The 20,732-nt window shown below is 38.8% G+C and overlaps 2 protein-coding genes and 1 long non-coding RNA gene across 3 annotated transcripts in view; 1 reads left to right on the top strand and 2 right to left on the bottom strand.

Moving 5' to 3' along the window:
• LOC145652732 (NLR family CARD domain-containing protein 3-like) overlaps positions 1-2,067 on the top strand; it is a 23,039-nt gene extending 20,972 nt beyond the window's left edge. The window contains exons 13-15 of the mRNA XM_081703893.1: positions 1-135; positions 640-816; positions 1,385-2,067. The exon at positions 1-135 is cut by the window's left edge and continues 42 nt beyond it. Of these exons, the coding sequence (XP_081560019.1) occupies positions 1-135; positions 640-816; positions 1,385-1,406 (334 nt within the window). The 3' untranslated portion in view covers positions 1,407-2,067. The remainder of the gene's footprint in view (positions 136-639; positions 817-1,384) is intronic.
• Positions 1,483-3,034, bottom strand: LOC145652734 (uncharacterized). Its single transcript, XR_014118969.1, has 2 exons — positions 2,918-3,034; positions 1,483-2,292 (listed from the first exon to the last, which is right to left on the bottom strand). It is a non-coding gene; the product is annotated as an uncharacterized LOC145652734 (long non-coding RNA).
• Positions 3,035-14,972: 11,938 nt separating this feature from the next.
• On the bottom strand, positions 14,973-17,275 carry LOC145652958 (uncharacterized). Its single transcript, XM_081704786.1, has 4 exons — positions 16,977-17,275; positions 16,056-16,158; positions 15,718-15,822; positions 14,973-15,312 (listed from the first exon to the last, which is right to left on the bottom strand). Exons 1-4 carry the CDS (start codon positions 17,151-17,153, stop codon positions 14,999-15,001), a joined length of 699 nt encoding a protein of 232 aa, XP_081560912.1. The 5' UTR covers positions 17,154-17,275; the 3' UTR covers positions 14,973-14,998.
• Between the last annotated feature and the right edge of the window lie 3,457 nt (positions 17,276-20,732).

The following is a 20,732-nucleotide window of genomic DNA, read 5'->3' as shown; positions in this document are numbered from 1 at the left end:
GGCTTCAGCTCTGAGGTCAAACCCCTCATCACACCTGAGAGAGCTGAATCTGAACCTCAATGAACCAGGAGACTCAGGAGTGAAGCAGCTCTCTGCTCTACTGGAGGATCCACACTGTAAACTGGAGAAACTACAGTGAGTTACTGACTTACTGTCTCTTTATACACACACACACACACACACACACACACACACACACATATAGTCAGTATCATCTCACAGACACACTCACACACAGACAGTAGCCACTCTCTCTCACACACACACACACACACATAATCAATATCCTCTCACTCACACACGCACACACAGTCAATATCCTCTCACACACACACGCATAGTCAGTATCCTCTCACATGTACACATTCAGTATCCTCACACACACACACACACACACACACACACACACACACACACACACACACACACACACACATATATAATTGCTATTACCCTCTTCATCTTTCTGACACACACACCATCACTGTATTAATTAGCTTCACATTTACTCACTCACTCACTCTTTCTATATACACACACACACTATCACTACATCACTATCACAACATGTATTGTTTGTGTTTGCACGTATGTGTGCTGATCTGTAAGTGTGAGGAGTTTTTCTCCTTCTCTCTACAGTCTGTTTAACTGCAGTATTACAGATGAAGGCTGTGCTGCTCTGGCTTCAGCTCTGAGGTCAAACCCCTCAACACACCTGAGAGAGCTGAATCTGAACCACAATAAACCAGGAGACTCAGGAGTGAAGCAGCTCTCTGCTCTACTGGAGGATCCACACTGTAAACTGGAGAAACTACAGTGAGTTACTGACTTACTCTCTCTCTCTCACATACACACACGCACACATACACACACTCACACACACACAGATATAATTGCTATTACCCTCTTCCTCTTTCTGACACACACACACACACACACACACCATCAATGTATTAATTAGATTCACATTCACAAACTCTCTCTCTGTTTCATTCACTCATTCACATTGTTCCTAAGTTCAGTAGATTCTTTAAAAAATTCTAATTATTTGTTGAGACAAAATCTCACCTACAGCTGCAGTAACAATATAAACCCAAACTCACTTTATCATGTGGACACACACAACCACAGCAGGAGCTGATTGATGGAGAACTGGATGTTACAATGAGCTCTGTGTAGGGATTGGCTGATTAACATTACTGATGCAAACCAATAATAATCAGACCTATTTCACCCCTACACAATATAGCAGTCAGGTACTAGTCTAGTGTGAGTGTGTGTGTGTGTGTGTGTAATGGTAATTGTGCTTGTGTACAGAGTCCGATGCCTGACTGATGGGTGTGTGTTCATGTCTGATCTTTCTGTCCTATTCTCTGTCTCACAGTATCCGGCCACTATTGAGGTGATGTGGTCTGAGTCTCCCACACAGAGAAGAGGATGAACAAACACACACATAATTCATCATATGATTCTCCATGGTAATGTGTGTTAGTGTGAATATGTGTGAACATGACTGCAGCACAGGGCTGTGTGTCCTCCCCATGTCTTCCAGTTTCTAGACACCACACACACCTGACCTGGACGTTACACACACACACACACACACACACACCCCTGACATGGACACCACACACACCTGATCTGATCTGAAACTCTGCTGCCTTCCTGTTCTCTGGTGCTCATTAGTTTGAAGTTTACAGAGATAATCAATACTAAACCTACATATCAGTGTAAAGCAAAGGTTTAGTAAAAAAAATTAAATGTAGTTTTATACTTTCCCCAAATTACCCATAAAAAGCTCAATTGTAACAATATGGGGCCGCCATCATGGATAATTGGAATTGATTTCTTCCTTTGAATGTGTATGACAGAGTTATGTGGATGTTGATTTGGTTCTGCTTCGAACTTTAATGTGTAAATACCACCTGAATTTAAAATGCTGTCTGCAGTAAGTGAGTAAAGATGTAGGCGTGTTCTTATGAAAGTGGGTGTAACAGCTTCCACTACTAACTAGTTACATTAGTTTAATTTCTCAAGTGTACCAATAAACAACACTGCATTCACACAGATTATGGATGTAACCCTTAATACTATATCATAGAAGCAGCAGTGAACCTGTAACCCAACCACAAAGTGCTGTTATTTGTTTATTTATACAAAAAAAAAAAATTATATTCAGTCACATTGCCCAGACAAATAGCCTGTTTCACTTACTATGTGCAGGTCTGAGAACCTTACTGCTGCGCCCCCTCTGGCAGAGTGGATGACCACTTAATAAACCTTAATAAACAGCTGTTATAAACAAAAATATGGAAGGGAGAATTATGTTTGTAAAATTTAATTTCATGTTTCATATTCCAAATATAATGAATTATGGTTACACAATATATCAATCAGTACATGTTTGATAAATGACAGTTATTTACAAAAACATGCATGTTGGGATTATGGTGTGCACCTGCTGTGGAAACTAAAGGTTAATATCACCCCTCCCCAAATAAACTACACTCATACAGACCACTTCATACCCTCAGTGTTGATCACGAGTTATACACACGTACTAACACAAACTACCTTTTACAGCCGCCACACTGCATTTATAAGAAATAATGTCCATCAAAGCAGACGCCATTAACATGTTAACTGGGCTGTGCAGAAATGACCTGACAGAAAGGTGCGCACGCTTAGTATTTTACTGCAAACATGAAGAAAAACTACATCAGAATTCATAAGTCCAGTTTGGTTCATGTAGCGCCAACTATCGGCAACAGGCGCTCGTTTGGAGACTTGAACGAGGAAGTAGGAAAGAATTGAAATGTCTCCTGAATAAAGTTGTGGCCTCCGCGTATTTAAAATGGCTACAAACGTGAGTTACGCTGTTTCTACACAAGCACGCTGAGCTTTGTCTCACACTTACTGAGCGCCAGAAGGTACAAAGCTGCTCCTTTTAAAGCTGGAGCTCATTAGCCAGGTTAGCTCGCGCTAAAACAACCACAAGGTTGCGTCACGTCCCGTTCAGCCGTTAAGCCGCGCGCAGACTAAAGCCGCCCTCCGTCCAGCTCGCGAGCCCCGTACACGTCGTGCCGGGGCGTCTCGCGGAGAGCGACTGGCTCGAGATGGTGTCGCGTGAGGAGGGCGAGGAGGCGTGTGACGTGATTGGGATGCTGAAGGTGTTCTGGACACGTGCTGTGATGTGGATCTGCAGAAGCAGGTGAGCCGCTGCGTCCAGGTTTGGGTGTGAAGACTACAGAGCACTAGTTGTACATGCTGATTCACATCTGATCAGACTTTCTACGTTTACATCTGATAAGAGGCGGCTTTAATGTAATATTATTACATTACATAATATTAATAAAGAATATTATATATTTTTATTTTATTTTAACATGCCTCAAATAATGGGTATTTTATTTATTAGTAATCTATTTTAAAGAGGATTTTAGGTAGTTTTTTGTTTTTTGGTTTCTCACAGTCATAATTGTTAGGTTAGGTGTCATGGAAATGATCTAGTGTACAATTTATTATGATTATTATATTTCAGTGCTATAAATGTAATGCAGTTTGGTCTTTAATGGAGTATCACTCATAAATATACTTAACTAAGGCTTGTTTTGTTCCAATAGTTTAAAAGCAGGTCTGTGTTCTGTCCATGTGTGAAGACTTGATAGGGAATCATACAGGCTTTAGTCATAATCTACAGCAGGAATTTATAAGAACTTACTGGGGAAAAATGATTTGGGTCTCACTCACCTGTTTCCAGTCATTGAGATCCTCAAGCTCACGTTTGTTAATTTAGTTACTGTTGAGTGTAAATGTCATTATACTGGTCCCAGTCAGAACGTGGTGAATTACTGGTCTCCTCTCTGTTGAGTATAAATGTCATTCTATTGGTCCCAGTCAGATTACTGGTCTCCTCTCTGAAGCAGCAGGTGCCCTTTACCATATGGCTGGCACAGGAAACGCTTACACAGGTAATAGCCTCACATATGTGTATGATCACATCCTTACACAGGTAATATCCTCATATATGTGTATGATCACATCCTTACACAGGTAATATCCTCACATATGTGTATGATCACATCCTTACACAGGTAATATCCTCATATATGTGTATGATCAAATCATTTCACAGGAAATATCCTCATATATGTGTATGATCACAACCTTACACAGGTAATATCCTCATATATGTGTTTGGTGACAACCGTACACAGGTAATATCCTCATATATGTTTATGATCACAACCTTTCACAGGTAATACCCTCATATGATCACAACCTTACACAGGTAATATCCTCATATATGTGTATGATCACAACCTTTCACAGGTAATATCCTCATATATGTGTATGATCACAACCTTACACAGGTAATATCCTCATATATATGTATGATCACAACCTTACACAGATAATATCCTCATATATGTGTATGATCACAACCTTTCACAGGTAATACCCTCATATCACAACCTTACACAGGTAATATCCTCATATGTGTATAATCACAACCTTACACAAGTAATATCCTCATGTTTGTGTATGATCACAACCTTACACAGGTAATATCCTCATATATGTGTATGATCACAACCTTTCACAGGTAATATCCTCATGTATGTGTATGATCACAACCTTTCACAGGTAATATCCTCATATATGTGTATGATCACATCATTACACAGGTAGTATCCTCATATATGTGTATGATCACAACCTTTCACAGGTAATACCCTCATATGATCACAACCTTACACAGGTAATATCCTCATATATGTGTATGATCACAACGTTACACAGGTAATATCCTCATATATGTGTTTGATCACAACCTTTCACAGGTAATATCCTCATATATGTGTATGATCACAACCTTACACAGGTAATATCCTCATATATGTGTATGATCACAACCTTACACAGGTAATATCCTCATATATGTGTATGATCACAACCTTTCACAGGTAATATCCTCATATATGTGTATGATCACAACCTTTCACAGGTAATATCCTCATATAATCATAACCTTACACAGGTAATATCCTCATGAGATCCTGATGACACGTGAAAACCTTCTTTGCTGTCTTTGTTTACCAGATCCCTTTTTTTCTCAGACTCCTTCCTGTTTACAGATGTTGCTCGGTTTCTGTATTTATTAGATGCTACATTATTAGGAAAAATACGTTCCACTCAAGGTTATAGTTGATTTCTCAGGATGATGTGATGTCTCAGATTAGAAGTCTAAAGAGTCCATAAACCCAGACCAGCACAGCAGTGGCCCCTCCTAGTGTGAAGAGGGTGCTCCACCCCCAAACATCCAGGCCCCACCCTCCAGCACCCGAGCTCCTCCCTCCTGCAGACCCAGATTTACAGCGTGCCAAACCCACCAGAAAGCACAAAGAGCACCTCACACCATCAGCAGAACCAAGTACAAGGAAACTGCAACCTCAACTAATTCCACTCACTGCCTACAGTTCCCAAAAACACTTGCAAGTCTCTGAAAATACCAGTTTATACAGGAGGGGATTAACAGAGATTATATTATATGCACAAGAAGAGGGTGGGGGCTCATGATAATGAAATGGCTACATCTGGTCAGAGCAGTTAATGGAACAATCTTCAACTCAAAAAATACAATAAATAAAAATGTATTAGTTTGTAATAATGTGCAAATTCTTAGTCATTGCTTGGATTTATTGTGTTAAATGAAGAGCAATGCAACATTATTCAGTGTGACAAGCAATAAGCAAAAAGCATTTTGCTTATTCCTGCTGGGTCTTTCATTCATAAAGTCTTAATTCTGAATGTGTTAGATGATGTCAATGTTACCTAATCATGTAGAGCTAGGCGTGTTACAATAGAAAAGCTGAATATAAGTGTGAAGGGAACTCAAGGGATTGGGACTAAACAGCTGTGTAGCCTTAAGAAAACCACTTATCAGTGAGGCTAACTGGCAAAAATAGCTTCAATTTGATAGGGAGCATAAAGATCAGACTCCGCAGCAATGGAAGAAGGTAATGTGGTCTGATGAGTCCACATTTACCCTCTTCCAGAGTGATGGGCGCATGGGGGTAAGAAGAGAGGCGGCTGAAGTGATGCACCCATCATGCCTAGTGCTTACTGTACAAACCTGTGGGGGCAATGCTATGATCTGGGGTTGCTACCGTTGGTCAGGTCTAGGTTCAGCAATGTTATGTGCCCAAAGAATAAGGTCAGCTGACTACCTGAATATACTGAACGACCAGGGTATTCCATCAATGGATTTTTTCTTACCTGACGGCACGGACAATTCCAGGATTCGTCGGGCTCAAATTGTGAGAGAGTGGTTCAGGGAGCATGAGACATCATTTTCACACATGGATTGGCCACCACAGACTCCAGACCTGAACCCCACTGAGAATCTTTGGGATATGCTGGAGAAGACTTTGTGCAGTAGTCCAAATCTCCCATCATCTATACAAGATCTTGGGGAAAAATTAATGCAACTCTGCCCAGAAATAAATGTTGTGACATTGCAGAAGCTTGTGGAAACAATGCCACAGTGAATGCATGCCATAATCAAAGCTAAAGGCGGTCCAACGAAATTTTAGAGTGTGTGACCTTTTTTTTGGCCAGGCACTGTATATGCCCAGCAGTGCTCGTCTGCCTTGTGGTGTGTGATATTTGTGGACAGAAAGAGGGGAGGGGCTCCTAGCTTTATAAAGCCTGTGGTTTGCATTAATGAACACATGGGTCATCGCCTGTTGTTTCTGCATGCTGAGGTCAGTATGACCTCATAAGTGAAAAGGTATTAGGATGAGAACAAGCATAGTGCCCTACAGGTATATGTTTGTGTGCACATGTGTAGATGTTAGTGACATGTTTACATTCATATTGTTCACATAATGTTTAATAGTGGTGTCTCCCTGGCAATGTAAACATCCCAGTGTTAGTGAGAGATGGCTCAGACATTGGGCTAAACCACACTGATCCTGCTTGCTGCGTGAGAGAAACAGCTGGCAGGATCAGTGTGGTTTAGCTCCATGTTTGAGCCATCTGACTCTGACCAAGAGTCTCTTCAACAGGAAAATGGACCCCAATAAAATCTTATCGATGACAAAATAGTGTGTCCAAAACTCCAGCTGGTTGAGCTAAGATTCACTCAGTTATAAAGAGGCTGAATTATGTGTACTCTTCATTAAAGTGGGTGGTGTTCCCTTAATTAAAGTGGGTTGTGTACTCTTAATTAAAATGGGTGGTGTTCTCTTAATTAAGTGGGTGGTGTACTCTTAATAATCCCTTAGAGCAATGCTGGTTGTGGAAGCTTTTGAAGCTGACTCAGGGGCGCCGTCAGGGATTTTGGGCCCCATGAAAAGATATGACACTGGGCTCCACCTTCCCATCACCCCAGGCCACGCCCACCCTGAAAATGTAGCATTGTGCATGTAGTGGAATTCACTATTTGATGTAAGACTGAAATCATCTATAAGAAAAGTGCTAAAGACCATATTTTACAGTTTATGGAAGCTTTCTAGTCTTTTAAAAACAGAGATCTTTTCCAACACTAATGAATTTATTTCTCATGGGAACAATCCAGTGTGATCTGCCTTAGACTTATACAGAGGCCTTGAAACCACCTGCATCAGAGCCTCTGTTTTGCACATATAGACTCAAAAAGGTCTCTGACCTTAAGATACCCCAGAAACATTATTCATCTTTATGCTTTCAGACAGTCTTGCACCACTCTGCACATGTGACAGGGAGCTTCAAAGCCTATTTTAATTAGATCACAGATCGTCTCATGAAAATACAGATTAACGTTTGGCCTTTCCTTTGCCTCAAAACATTTGATCACCTCATTCCCCCCTTTCATGATTTTGTCATGAACTATTGTCCCGCTGTCTCTATTTAATGTGTCATTGTTTTATATAAATGTTAACAATGTTGTGACTTTAGTTTATTATTTCTAATATGAACTATTGAATTTAACTGCGTGCCCTGTAACATTCTTTTCTTACTTATGTGGCCAACATCCATTGGGCATTGCGAAGGTTTCTTATATTATCACACAAATATCTTAGGTTATACAGTTACTTCAGTTTATAAATTATGTTAATACTGTTATTTGGAATAAAATTACAGCAGGATTCTCCGAACAGAACACATACACCTCCCCTCTCGGCCAAAAACTTATCCAGAGCTATACGATTTTGCCAGGTCATTAATGACATAGCTTCCAATTGCACCGCCACTGCTGTTAGTGCATCAGTATAATTAATAAAATGATGCTGATTATAGTATATGTAATTTATCCAGTCAATAGTTTTGTTTATAGTAAACCACCAGAGAATTGATTCAGATCCTGCAGCAATTTGATTTCTAGCCTTAAATTAATCCGAAGCCCCCCTATGAACTCCAATAGCATCAATGATACTTTATCATCCAAACTACCCTTCGGTGCCTCACGTTGCTGAACACAATGATAAGCATCGTTGTGTGGGAAGTACAGCTTCAGGTACAGGAACCATAGGAAATGACACAATCAACATGACTCTTACCCCCACATACCCAATGAGCATCCGGAATTACGACACCATCATATTTCTGCATGAGACGTGCATGATTAACCAGGTCTTGTTCTACAAAAGTTCCATTGGAGTTGTCAAAATAATGGGTATTGTTAAAAGTTGAAATATAACAGGTTCAGTGTAATCCATAATCCAAATCCTACAACATTTCCTTGTGAAATTTCCCACATTTTTCCTCCTGTACAATAAAAACAATCAGGACACACTGTGGAATTCATCACAGTAATACTTTTTTTCTTACAGTTGTAGCTTTCTGCACAGTTGTCTGCCTCCAATTTTCTGAGCTCAATGAGTTAATTCTGTTCACCAATATGGACGTAGCCAGCCCTCTATCCCAGTAAACCTGTCTCTTGTCTGTCATTATTCAAATCTTTAACCCTACACACCGCCTCCCATCATCCAGCGCTGGCGGTGGTTCAAACGGTCCCCATGGCAACCGCTCCACTCCAACTGTTGCTCTTACAGGCACTTGGCTAAACAACAACTGCAGCCAACAGAGCCCTTTTCCAAATCCTCCTTATTCCTTATTCATCCAATTTATGTCACTTAGTCAGCCGATACAATTTAACATGTATTAAGTCTAGCGATTTCCGACACGCCACACCTGCAGAGTTTCTATATATTTTCTCAAGCCATAAATGCATTTGCACTCCCTGCATCTCATTTAACAAATTGCTATCCATGTGATTATTTTAGTCGCAAATCTATTCACTTGATTCTAAGTTATTTTGTTAGATTTAACTGCTTATTGATTATTGAATATTGATTTAGCCAGAACTTACTTGGGTAAATTAGATATTCACTGTTCCAAAAATACTATTAACAGCCACTCGCTCTGGTTAAATTTCTTATCCTGTATATTTTAACTTTACTCTTCTCCTATTGCTGCTATTTTAAAATGTCCATCATATGTATGCTCGCTACTGCTTTAACTGTTACCAGTTTTATATACGATACCTCTATCATTTACTTTATATTTATTACTAAAACAATGTCTATATGTTTTGCATGCACGCATTTTATAATGAGATATTATTAATGACATTTTGACAGATCTGTCTGCATATCCATTCACTTCTTTTGTTAAACGACCAAACCAAAATAATCTTAATTATAACCCAGAAAAAACTGTTATGCTGGTATGCGTCGTACAATACGTCATTGTTGGTAATCTGTTAACTCGCGATGGCCACATCAACACAAACACAGTTTTTACAGACAAAACATTTAACACTTTTCTCTTAGTGCTGCTTTACTCACGAGATCTACTATTCTTCTGTTTATTCTTTTAATCTCTTTATTCTCTTTTTATTCTTTTATTATTTTATTCTCTTTATTCTCTTTTATTCTTTTATTCTCTTTATTCTGCACATTTTCTTTACTTCACTTGTTGTGGTCACATTTATACAGAAACAACTGGAACAAACATACCTGTTAACATTCATCTCTTCAGCGCTTTTTTTCTCTGGAGCTCTATTTATTTCTCTTTATTCTCTTTATTCACTGCACATTTTTCTTTACTTTATCTTTCTTTATTCAACTGTTGTTTTTTTTCACTATTTCCCTTTACAGTAAGTTTTTGTGAAACTATTTTCACTTTTACTACTTGATTTTCTAACTGTTACTCCATTTTTTGTTATTTTATATTTTTAGCAAACAATTCTCACTCCTTCAATTCCCAGTCTGCACCCTTAAGACCCCCAAAACCTGACTACAAATCTCTGTGGACCAGGTCTGAATACCACCTATGCAGAATGTTTTAACAGGGATTTAAGTACCTTTGGTAGTGCGCGTGTGGATTCAGACCCACAGAACAGTGCAGCTTTGGGTTGTCCGTCAGCTGGTGCTTTGTCCTGCTGACGGCGTGGGTCCGTTGCCAGTCAATCCAATTGATCCCTGTGGTACAGCCACCAATTAATGGTGTTCATAGATTTTCCTAAATTCAATGTTACAAACGAGGCATTGTCCGGAGAATGTCTAACAGTGTCAGGTGGGCATGACCTTTATATATTTTCTTCAAGGACACTTACATAACCATTTAAATTTTTTTATTGTAACGAATCTGCTGGCCTGAGTGCTGATGGGCATGGAGCAGGATGCACAGATTCCCTCGATGAAGTGACGCGTTTATTAACAAAAGACACAAACAACAATAGTGGCACTCATATACAACATGAAGGAAAGACATGACTCATACACGTAACAAAACACAGACTCTAGTAACATTGAACGAAGATTACATACGCATTTTACATTAAACAGCAGACTAACAATGACCAACACAGTACACACACTATCAGAGATTTAAATAGACAAAAGACACAAGACATTAAGCCCCATACAGGTGCATACAATTACAAAGGGCGTGGTTACAAACATTAAACCCCCTGCACGCGGCAGGCCGTACCATGTGACGTGACTTGTGTGTGGGGGGGGGGGAGGGCGTCCCGTGACATTTATAATACTTTTCCAGGTTTACACTATTATGTTCAAATCATACATTATTCAATATATGCAAATTGATATTCAATACTTACACCAACTGGTTCTTGGTATCATTATGTTCAACCTAAACTACTTCTATTTTTTTTAAAAAGGCGATCTTATTTCCTACCGCCAGGTGCCCATATTGCTTCTTCTGGTGATCCTTTTTCATAGCACCAGATGCCCATATTCTTTCTTCCGGTGCTGGGCTGGGATGTCCCATCCTTGAACCAAGGATCCCTCAACTGAGGCCCCTAGAGGCCTGTCAAAGAGGCATTCTGAGGCTTTATGCTGAAGCCAACCATCCATATTCTTCTGCGTACAATATCATTTTATTACCTCACCCTGCACTGTGAAATACACATCCTTATATTCACAAAAGCACATGCTTTGGCTGGTAAAACATTTCTTATTAACACCAGTCTTGCTTGTCTTCCTAACTGGTTCAGTTCCTTCACTTTTAAGCTTCCCTAGTGTTATTATTACATATTTTAGTTTACTGTATCTAAATCACTACATAAGAGATTGTAGCCTGCACCCAGTAGTAGGAGGGTGTTTAGGGTGAAATAGTAGACTATTTCTTTGTTGTGGTTTGTGTATATAAACATCTGATTTGTGAAAATGATTTAATTTCTTCTAATTAATAAACTGTTATAGTAGCTATAATCCTGATGTAGTGATGCACAGTGTAGTGACATTTCACATGAGGAAAAAACATCAATAAAGGTATTTTTGAATGGATATAACTAAAAATTAATAATACATTTTCTTAAAATTATTACATAAGGATATATATATATATATATATATATATATATATATATATATATATATATATATATAATCATAATCGAGAATCATCCATGAGTCTGAAGACATCTAGTTTTAATCACCCAGCTCTACTTATAATAGACAATAAAGGCTGAAGAGACTAACATTCCAGATGTAGTTTTATTTCAACAGTTATTTATTTTAATTACTACGAACAACAACAATGAAAGAGTGAATGTATGATGGTGCACAGACTGATGGGTGATAGAGGGGTGGAATATGAACATCGTAGAGAAAATAATGACAGGAGATCATTTTAATGTCAGAGTTGGTCAATGTTTGAATAAGTCTGGAAGTGGATACTTAGCCTGTACATGCACCTCCAGTTTTAAGTGATTTAAGTTTTCAAATGATTTGTACTTGATCACTTTAATACTAGTTATCAGAAATTGTACACATAGTACAATGATTCAGGAGTCACATTGATGTAAACACTTGGGACATGACAGTCATTCACATCCAGACTTATTTACCCCTCATTTATTTTCTAGTTGAGCTCCTCTAATACAGAAGAACATGTCAAAAAAACCAAAATGACTTTTATTTTGCGGGTTTAGAATGTGTATTTTGATGCTGGAGATTCATTTTCAGTCATGCTCTACATATTCTGATTCACCAGGGTCTTGTCTAATAAATTGAACACTTGAGTATATACATGAAATTACCAAGTAGCTGCACAGCATTTTCTACTAGGTGTCCTAGACATCTAAATGCACACAAAGTCATCAGTCACTATACATTGAGTGTGCAATATTCTTTTTGCTAAAACATCACAACAATGCTCAATGTACAATGCACTTATTAAAAGACAATATTAAATTCTTCATTGTTATTATGTTAAATGATTATGCTGGGATAGTGCTGTAATACTGTAAAGAAATAGTATGCTTTCTCATGTATACTTACATTTTGTAGGAGGATTGTGAATATTTTCAGCAGTGAATGGAAATATCCAGTCCTTTGCAATGCAAACATTGAAGCTAATCCATGCTAGAAGCCACTGAACCATCTCTCAGCTTCCATCTTATAACTGCACCCAAAGAACTCCACATAAACTTCAGCTAAAATAAGCCTGTTCCTTTCCATGATGTCCCTTAGTATTGGTAATCAAATTAAGTAAAAACAATATGGATTACTGTATCAGTTTTGCCAAACAGCATCACTCGCATGTGCTACACTTCATCTGGCTTAGAACACAAAGCAGTGCGCATATTTCAAACTCACGTAGTGGGTAAACAAATAAGGCAGGTGAGGTGTCTGCGTATTCATCTAAGCGTCCTCTATTTGTTGAAACAGCTGCCAATCACGCCGCTCGTGCTTGGACATTGGTTGTGAAGTCATTTGATAGCTTCGCCTCCCCTTCCCCCTTCACACCTTGGTGAGAATTGCTGTCACTCAAAGCCATTAACTCTTCGTTCTTCAAACAGAATCTGTGGACTCTAAGAAAGGAGGGTCTTGTCCCTTATTCACCCCTGCTACAGGAGTAACATCCATTTGCTTGCATATTTTGTTATTTTATGAATGAAAAGAACACGTGTTTTGTGCAAAGACGTGAGCAAGCAAATGAAGAGCTTTACTAGCATTCTAGATACTTTTTAAACATGCCAAGCAATTGCTTTGATGGTAATTAAATTAATAATAACAATAATAATAATAATAATATATTACGGGTCTACACAGTCACATTTACTAAACCAGACATACTTGGTCAGGCTTAAGCGTCCCTCCTGATATTATCACTTGTTTATTTTACTGTATCTGAATCACTACATAATAAATTGTAGCCTAAACCCAGTTGTAAGAGGGATAAAAAAGACTATTTCCTCATTGTGGTTTATAACTATGACTTGTGATCACTTTGATACTTATGATACTGAATTTAGCGTAGCAATAAACGTCCCTGATGTGTGAAAATTATTTAATTTCTACTCATTTAGCAAACTATTATAGTAGCTATAACTTTGAGACTACAAAACCCTGATTTAGTGATGTAGAAGCGTTTCACATGAGGAAAAACTATCAAGAGGTATTGTTGAATTTATTTTGATTTAGCTAAATTTATTTATTTTTCCTACATTGCTTTTATACTTGCACAGTTTTGTTGTACTTGCATAATTTTGAGTCTCTTAAGGATCTTTAAAAGAAATAAACTTGCTGACTTTTTGCAAGTTTGCCTTGACTGCTGCAGAATGCTATTATTTTTGGACATTCAAAATTCATTCTAATAAATAAATGTTGCATGGAATTGTCCAATTTTTAATTATTAGTATGTAAGGGTGTAGAAAAATTAAATCATAATGAAGAATCATCAATAAGTTTGAAAAAAATCTATACTCAGAATGTAGTTTTATTTCAACACTTATTTTATTTTAATTACTAAAAACAACAACAATGAAAGAGTGAATGTATGATGGTGCACAGACTGATGGATGATAGAGGGGTGGAATATGACCATCACAGAGAAAATAATCACAGGAGATCATTTTAATGTCAGTGTTGCTCAACGTTTGAATCGCCGTAGTGTTTTGACAGCCTTTGAAAGCATCTTATTCATCTTATATGATTTCTCTAGTTTTGGTTTCTTCAGCTTGTTCTTCATTTTGAGGTTTTCATGATGGCAGAACTAAAGAAAAATAAATAAATAAATAATTTACAAATGTGCAAAAATCCAAAATAATCATATTATTCGTATGTGTCAATCAAAAAAACATAATTTAGTCCAATATGAAGTTCTTCCAGTAAATAGACTTAGCTAACAGCTAAATGAATTTCACTTCTTACTGGTGTGGTACTTATGAAAGATGCAAAAAATGGTAAATAACTCCTACATCATCTCTTTCTCTGTCGTGGTTCTGTTCTTTAGAGACATCTGATGAAGATGTCAACAGTTTACTGGCCTCTTCTAGAGTTGTCTGAGTGACATTGATGATGTATAAGAGGCTTCTGAGCAGGTTCTGGTCCACTGGCTGAAACAGACATGAAGGATTAATATTTCCCACTCGCCCTCCGCTGGGCCTCTTTATCCTTCAATAATCCTCACAGTCAGTGACAAATGGTCCATTTGAAATAGGAAAATCAGCTCAGTGAAAATTATCCATGAAATGTGACGATTAACCAATTGAATCTGTGTGTCGCGTGCTTGGGCTCACGTGGACCTGCATGTGATGTCGGCCGTGGGTCTGCAGGCGTTGCTGGATCAGTTCACTCGCGCGACTGATCAGACCCCTCCCCTCACACATCTGTTCCAGCAGCGTGTCATAGTTCTCACGTGGAACCAGGACGTGGAGGCCATGAACATGGGCCCTGGAGGAGAGGCAGGGCTGGGCAGGATCTGAGCAGCAGATCAACGCTTTGATCACTGATCTGAAGCTGCTCTTGCACACACTGCCACTGTTCCTCCCAGAATGGTCCTTCTTTACTGAAGCTACGAGAGCAAGATGAACAAGAGTGCATTAATGTGACATGAATACACAACACAAAACAACAAAACAACGATGTGTAACGGTAAAGAGGTTATTAAAAGTATACCTTCCACACCTCCAGTCATTTCTGTAATGTGCATCTGTTTTCTGACAACCTTTCATTAAATGGTGCCACTTAAAACACCTTGCAGGTGTAACTGTACAAATTCTATTAAGTCATTATCTTTCTGCTGAAGTCATTTGTTACACCTTCATTAAATCATTACACTCACCACCATCTTCATCTACTCTCAAGTGGAAATGGAAGACGTGATTTTTCAGGTTCCGCAAGTGAACATTTTTAGTAAATGAGGATAGCTTGGCTAATTCTGGATTGTGTCCCCGTGTTGTAGAACTGGTGTTTGCACCTCGCTCAGCGGCCTGCAGATGTCTGTACAGGTCCTGGGTCCTCCTGATAGTCTCCAGCAGTGTTGGTTTCAGTTCATGAATCTCCAACATATGCTGCTCCACTGCTGATAAAACCACATCAGGAGCTTCTTATATTTTTGTCAACAGCATTTTTAATAGTTATAATGCAAACAATTATGTACAGGGTATTAAAATAAGAAAAATCTTTAGCAGCAGGTTACAAGGTTGTTATAGATATATGTTACATCTATATTTGGTTTTTCACTTTGAAAATAACTTAGCAAGAGTAGTTTGACAAAAATGAAAGACCCCATCAGTCCCACAGTGCAGAGTGTACCTTGGATCTGGTATGTAGGATGTGTGAAGGCCTCTGTGTATCTCAGGCGTTGTTTCAGGAGCTGACTTTCTCTCACACTCTCCTGTAGCTGCCCAGACATGAGCTAAGATCATCACAGAGAGACAGAGTGTTACAAACCCCAGGAATCACGCTCAGCCCTGCACTGCCACGCCTACCTCTTCCCACACACGCCTCCAATCTGGTTTACTGGAATACTAGCACACACCTGATCATTGTTTCTCTCATCACTGCTCCCTTACTTAAGCTCCCCTCCCTCACACTCACGTCATGAAGTATTGCCAACCTTATTTTGCATACCAAGTGGTTCAGTTATGGTTTTGTCTTTCCGGTTTTTGACTTCTGCCTGACCCCTGGACACCCCTGGACTCTGCCCCATGTTATGGACCTTGAATCAACAGGACTACGAATACCTGCCTGACCCCTCTGATCTGTTTGATTTCACTATAAAACCTCTTGCAATTGGATCCTCTTCCTTGTATGTGTGTGTGCAATCATAAACACAGAGAAACCAGTAGTTAGAAATAATGACTCCAAACAAGGATCAGAGCCCTTATACTGAAATAATCAGAAATGTCTTATGTTGGGTAAATTATATTATACATTTTATTGTCTAGGACAGCACTAGTTGCATCACTTCCCTTTCTAAACCTTAGTTTAGCTCCTTAGTCTGAATATAAACATGAACAAAGTAAATAAACATCAAATTCAGAGTGTGAGATTCAATAGAGTCAATTCAACTTAAGGAACCATTTTTTGCATCCAGACTAAACCTAGTCTTAATCTTTAGAGTACTGGTCCATTATATCAGATGAGTTGTGAATCAGGTGTATTTTTAGTATGTTAAAAACACTAAACTCCGCCCTGCACCTGGTCTGACTGAATGAAACGTCGGGTTGCTACCTGGAGCTGCTGCTTTCTGTTCTCAAGCTGTAGAATGAGTTTGCCCACATCAGATTCCAGATTATTCAGCTCTGATGTGCTCTCTGCTAGCGCAGCATCTTTCTCAGCTAGATCCTGGATGTGACCTTCCAGAATGTCATGCAGCCCCTGCTCACACACATCAACAATCACCCTCATAAATGCACACACCCCCTGCTGCAGTGTTACTCCCTGCTGCCCCCGTCTGGTGTGATGAGGAATATTGGTGCAGAGTCCTTCTCTTGCAGGGGTCAGAGTTCAGGCAGGGGTTAAATGAGGCTCCAAGCTTCACAGACATTTTGTATAAAGCTGAGGAGTGTGTCTGGTAAAGGTGTCGTTCCCTTTCAGACCTGTGTTTTAGTCCTTTCTCTTTTCACACTTTTGTTTTAAACCACAAGAAAATGTTTATAATAAATGTGCAGATAATATGCTTAGTGAGCTCTATAGGTCTTTTGTATTAAGAGCATATTTTTGGACGCCTGTTTTTACCTGTAGGTTGCCATGTGTTTGGAGACACCCACCTGAATCTGTTTCTCTTTGTTCTTCAGGGCCTGTTGGAGGTCGTTTTTACTGACCTCATGTTTGATTTTGGTCTCATGCAGCTCAGAGTCTTTCAACTCCAACAAGTTCTTCAGATCCTAAATAGAGAGAGAGAGAATACATAGAGTACAAATATATTAAACATTTAGTTCAAATGGATTTCCCTATATAGTATACAATTTATAATTTTTAATGTATTCTCATAGCCTAATTAAAACATTAAAGTTTTAGTGTCTTAAAGTAACAGTTTAATAAGCATACATGTATGCAGGAACATGCACCTGCACACACATACACACTCACACGTATGTCATCCTCTTTCAGGGTGGTGAGTGTGGAGTTGTGGGCGTGGCCAGGCTGGTGTCCACTGCTCTGATTGGTGCTCCTGTTCCTCCGCTGATTGATTATGGTGTTCTGAGCCTTGAGCTCCCCCTGCAGCTGTTCTATGTACCTGACAGCCATCACACACACACTCGATTAGGCTACATTTTATTTCACATGTTCATTTAGAACTATGAGATGGACTCTCTGCACACAGATTCATCTTGGAATTACATTCCAATTACATGGAACTACATGGAGAAACTCCACTGAAATCACTGTGACATTAGAATGGTGTGTGCCAGCTCAGGACTAGGTACTATAATATAATTGTCTTTTGCTAAGAATAAAAAACAAAGCATTTCTAAGGATAATTTCTTCTATAATTAAAGTACAGCAATTTACTAGCTAAGGATTATTATTGTTTAATGAAGGCCCTAAGGTTTAACTTAAGTGGTCAGAAATTAGCATTTAAAATGGAAATATATCAAATAATTTTGTTGTTTTGATGTGGTTGTCCTGGAGAAACAGCCCGAGTTTCTAACTGGGAAATCTTCCATGAACAATGTTTCTTATCAGAATTAAATATAGGCCTGTACCGACCTGTGCAGATCTTCAAAGGTTTCCTCTGATTGGCTCTGATCCTCAGAGGGCGGGTCTTGTAATGTGTAGGCTTGTAGCTGGATCTCTAGCTGTAGGCGGAGCGTCTTCTCTTGATGGAAAAGCGCTTCCATCTTCTCCAGTTCCTCTCTGCACCTGCTCAGCTCCTGACAGGTGGATGAAGAGCATTACGTGAAATGAAGAAATAATTCAATTCAAGACACGTGTCTGGTCCTGCTACTGCAGTAGCAGTTAAAACTATTCTACAAAGGAAGAGAATAAAGAGGGTTGGGCAGAATAATTTATGCATTTGAGAAGGTCAATTTATTGCCTTTTCAAGTTGTATTTAGATTTTTTAGCGCCCTCCCTTTATCTAGGTGCGGAGTGTGATTAACAAGTGTCCCCAGTCTCGTCCTCTCAATTAACCGGCTCTGATTACAAAAACTAGACTCGGGTCTCCTCACGTCTAAGTTTTGCTGCGTCGCCACTGGGAAACGCTCCTCTGCCGCGTTGTAAATCTGTTCTGTACAACTGCTGCACTTCTGCGAGCCGCCCTCATGCTTGAGGAAGCATATACGCATGCGCAGGTTAAAGTTGTCCTTCTGCAGCTCGGATATCGTCTGGATTAAAAAAAAGAGCAAACAGATCGGATTGATGTTCAGACAGACAAATATTATATTTTCAGCTTGGCAGTAAAATTGCATACCTGCGTCATTTCTTTTAGTGTCCACGTTTTGTTCCTGGTCAACAATTTCCCATGTTGAGGAAAACTCATCATGTTTCTCTATTGATTTAATTTGGCCTTTCACGATCGTTCCTGAATCCAGGGGATACACGGATAATATAAAATATTTTAGATATTTCTATAATTAACGGCGCACTTAATTTAATGATATAATAAATCATGCAAGTAATATTGATACTATTGCTGAAAACTATTAGAATATCCAATAATTCTGGTCGGACTATACCTTGAAAATCACCTTGTCCTCCTTCAGAAAAGCATGTAGGTATTTAGTGTGTTGGAACGCTTTTAAATAACTTACACTTTCCTTAGGTTGTGATGTCATAATTACATTCATGCGTCTTAGTGGAACAGTTCACTGACGCAGTAACGCCAGCAGTGGCAATTTGACTTTAAGTGTCTGACTTTTATCAAGCAGTAAAACCATTGTCATGCCTCTGATAAACCTGATCAGGAAGGAGACGTAACGGAAACCACAAGGTGGTCAATTTCAGAGCTACAGATATTAGTGGTAAATAATGTGGCTAATGAGTGAATTTGTACTCTACCAAAGTTGGTTACTAACACTAAATGGTAGCAGATTGGTAATTTTCCTTTATATAGCAGAGCATATTACTGTAAGTTCAAATAATATTATTTCTTTATCTATTTGAGCAAATTCCCGAGTCATACATATTATACAGTATAAGAACAATATGTGTTAAATACATTCATATTTGTTTTGTGAAATGGCACAAAATATTATGTATATGAAAGTGCCGCAATTATTTTAAAGTTCTAACTGTTTTATAATAACATTTGTATCATGATCATGAATGACTTTCCTTTTCATTCACAGTTAATAATAATGAAATTAAAGAATTGTGTTCTTGTGCGCAAGAACACAAAAACATTCGCGAGCGTACAGTATGTGTTTGTGTGTGCAGAAGAGCAAGTTTGTGTAAGAGCAGGATATATCTAAACACGTGCAAGCAGTTTTGTAGCAGAGCAAAGTAAATGTAAGCGAGAGCAGAGCAAATATGAGTGAGCACATGTAGATTTTGCATGCGAGCAAAGGAGATCCGTGAATGCTGCGAGTTACACGTCAATACTGTGTGAAAAAAAAATTAACAAAACAGATGTTTGATTTTGCACTTTTGCCAACACCAGATTAATGCAGATTATGTCCCTTGTGGTGTTTTGACCTTTTATTCAGAATTTTTGTCTGAAGTCCCTTAAAACATTCACTTATGTCTACAGCTCCATCATAACCTTGACCTTAGATGTTACCTACTAGTAAACAGATATGCCTGATTAACGTCTTTGGCTCGTCTTCTTCTCAGATACATGTCTGGGCACAAACTAAACGTTCACATACTGGCTTAAACCACTACATCACTGGGCATGTGAACTGGACATGGCGATCAGCAGAGGAGAGACCCAAGATACCATTTGAAAATGGTTTATTCAAACACTCAAAATGGTTTGAACTGTCATATCAGGGGAGTGTATGCTAGAAACGAAACTTAATGACAATAAATAGTCATTTTATA

The sequence above is a fragment of the Electrophorus electricus genome, chromosome 21 (assembly GCF_041902795.1).
Source record: "Electrophorus electricus isolate QZ-2024a chromosome 21, ASM4190279v1, whole genome shotgun sequence".
Taxonomy (NCBI): Eukaryota; Metazoa; Chordata; class Actinopteri; order Gymnotiformes; family Gymnotidae; genus Electrophorus; species Electrophorus electricus.
Note: the sequence above shows the minus strand (reverse complement) of the source record. Positions and strands in the feature narration are given on the sequence as shown.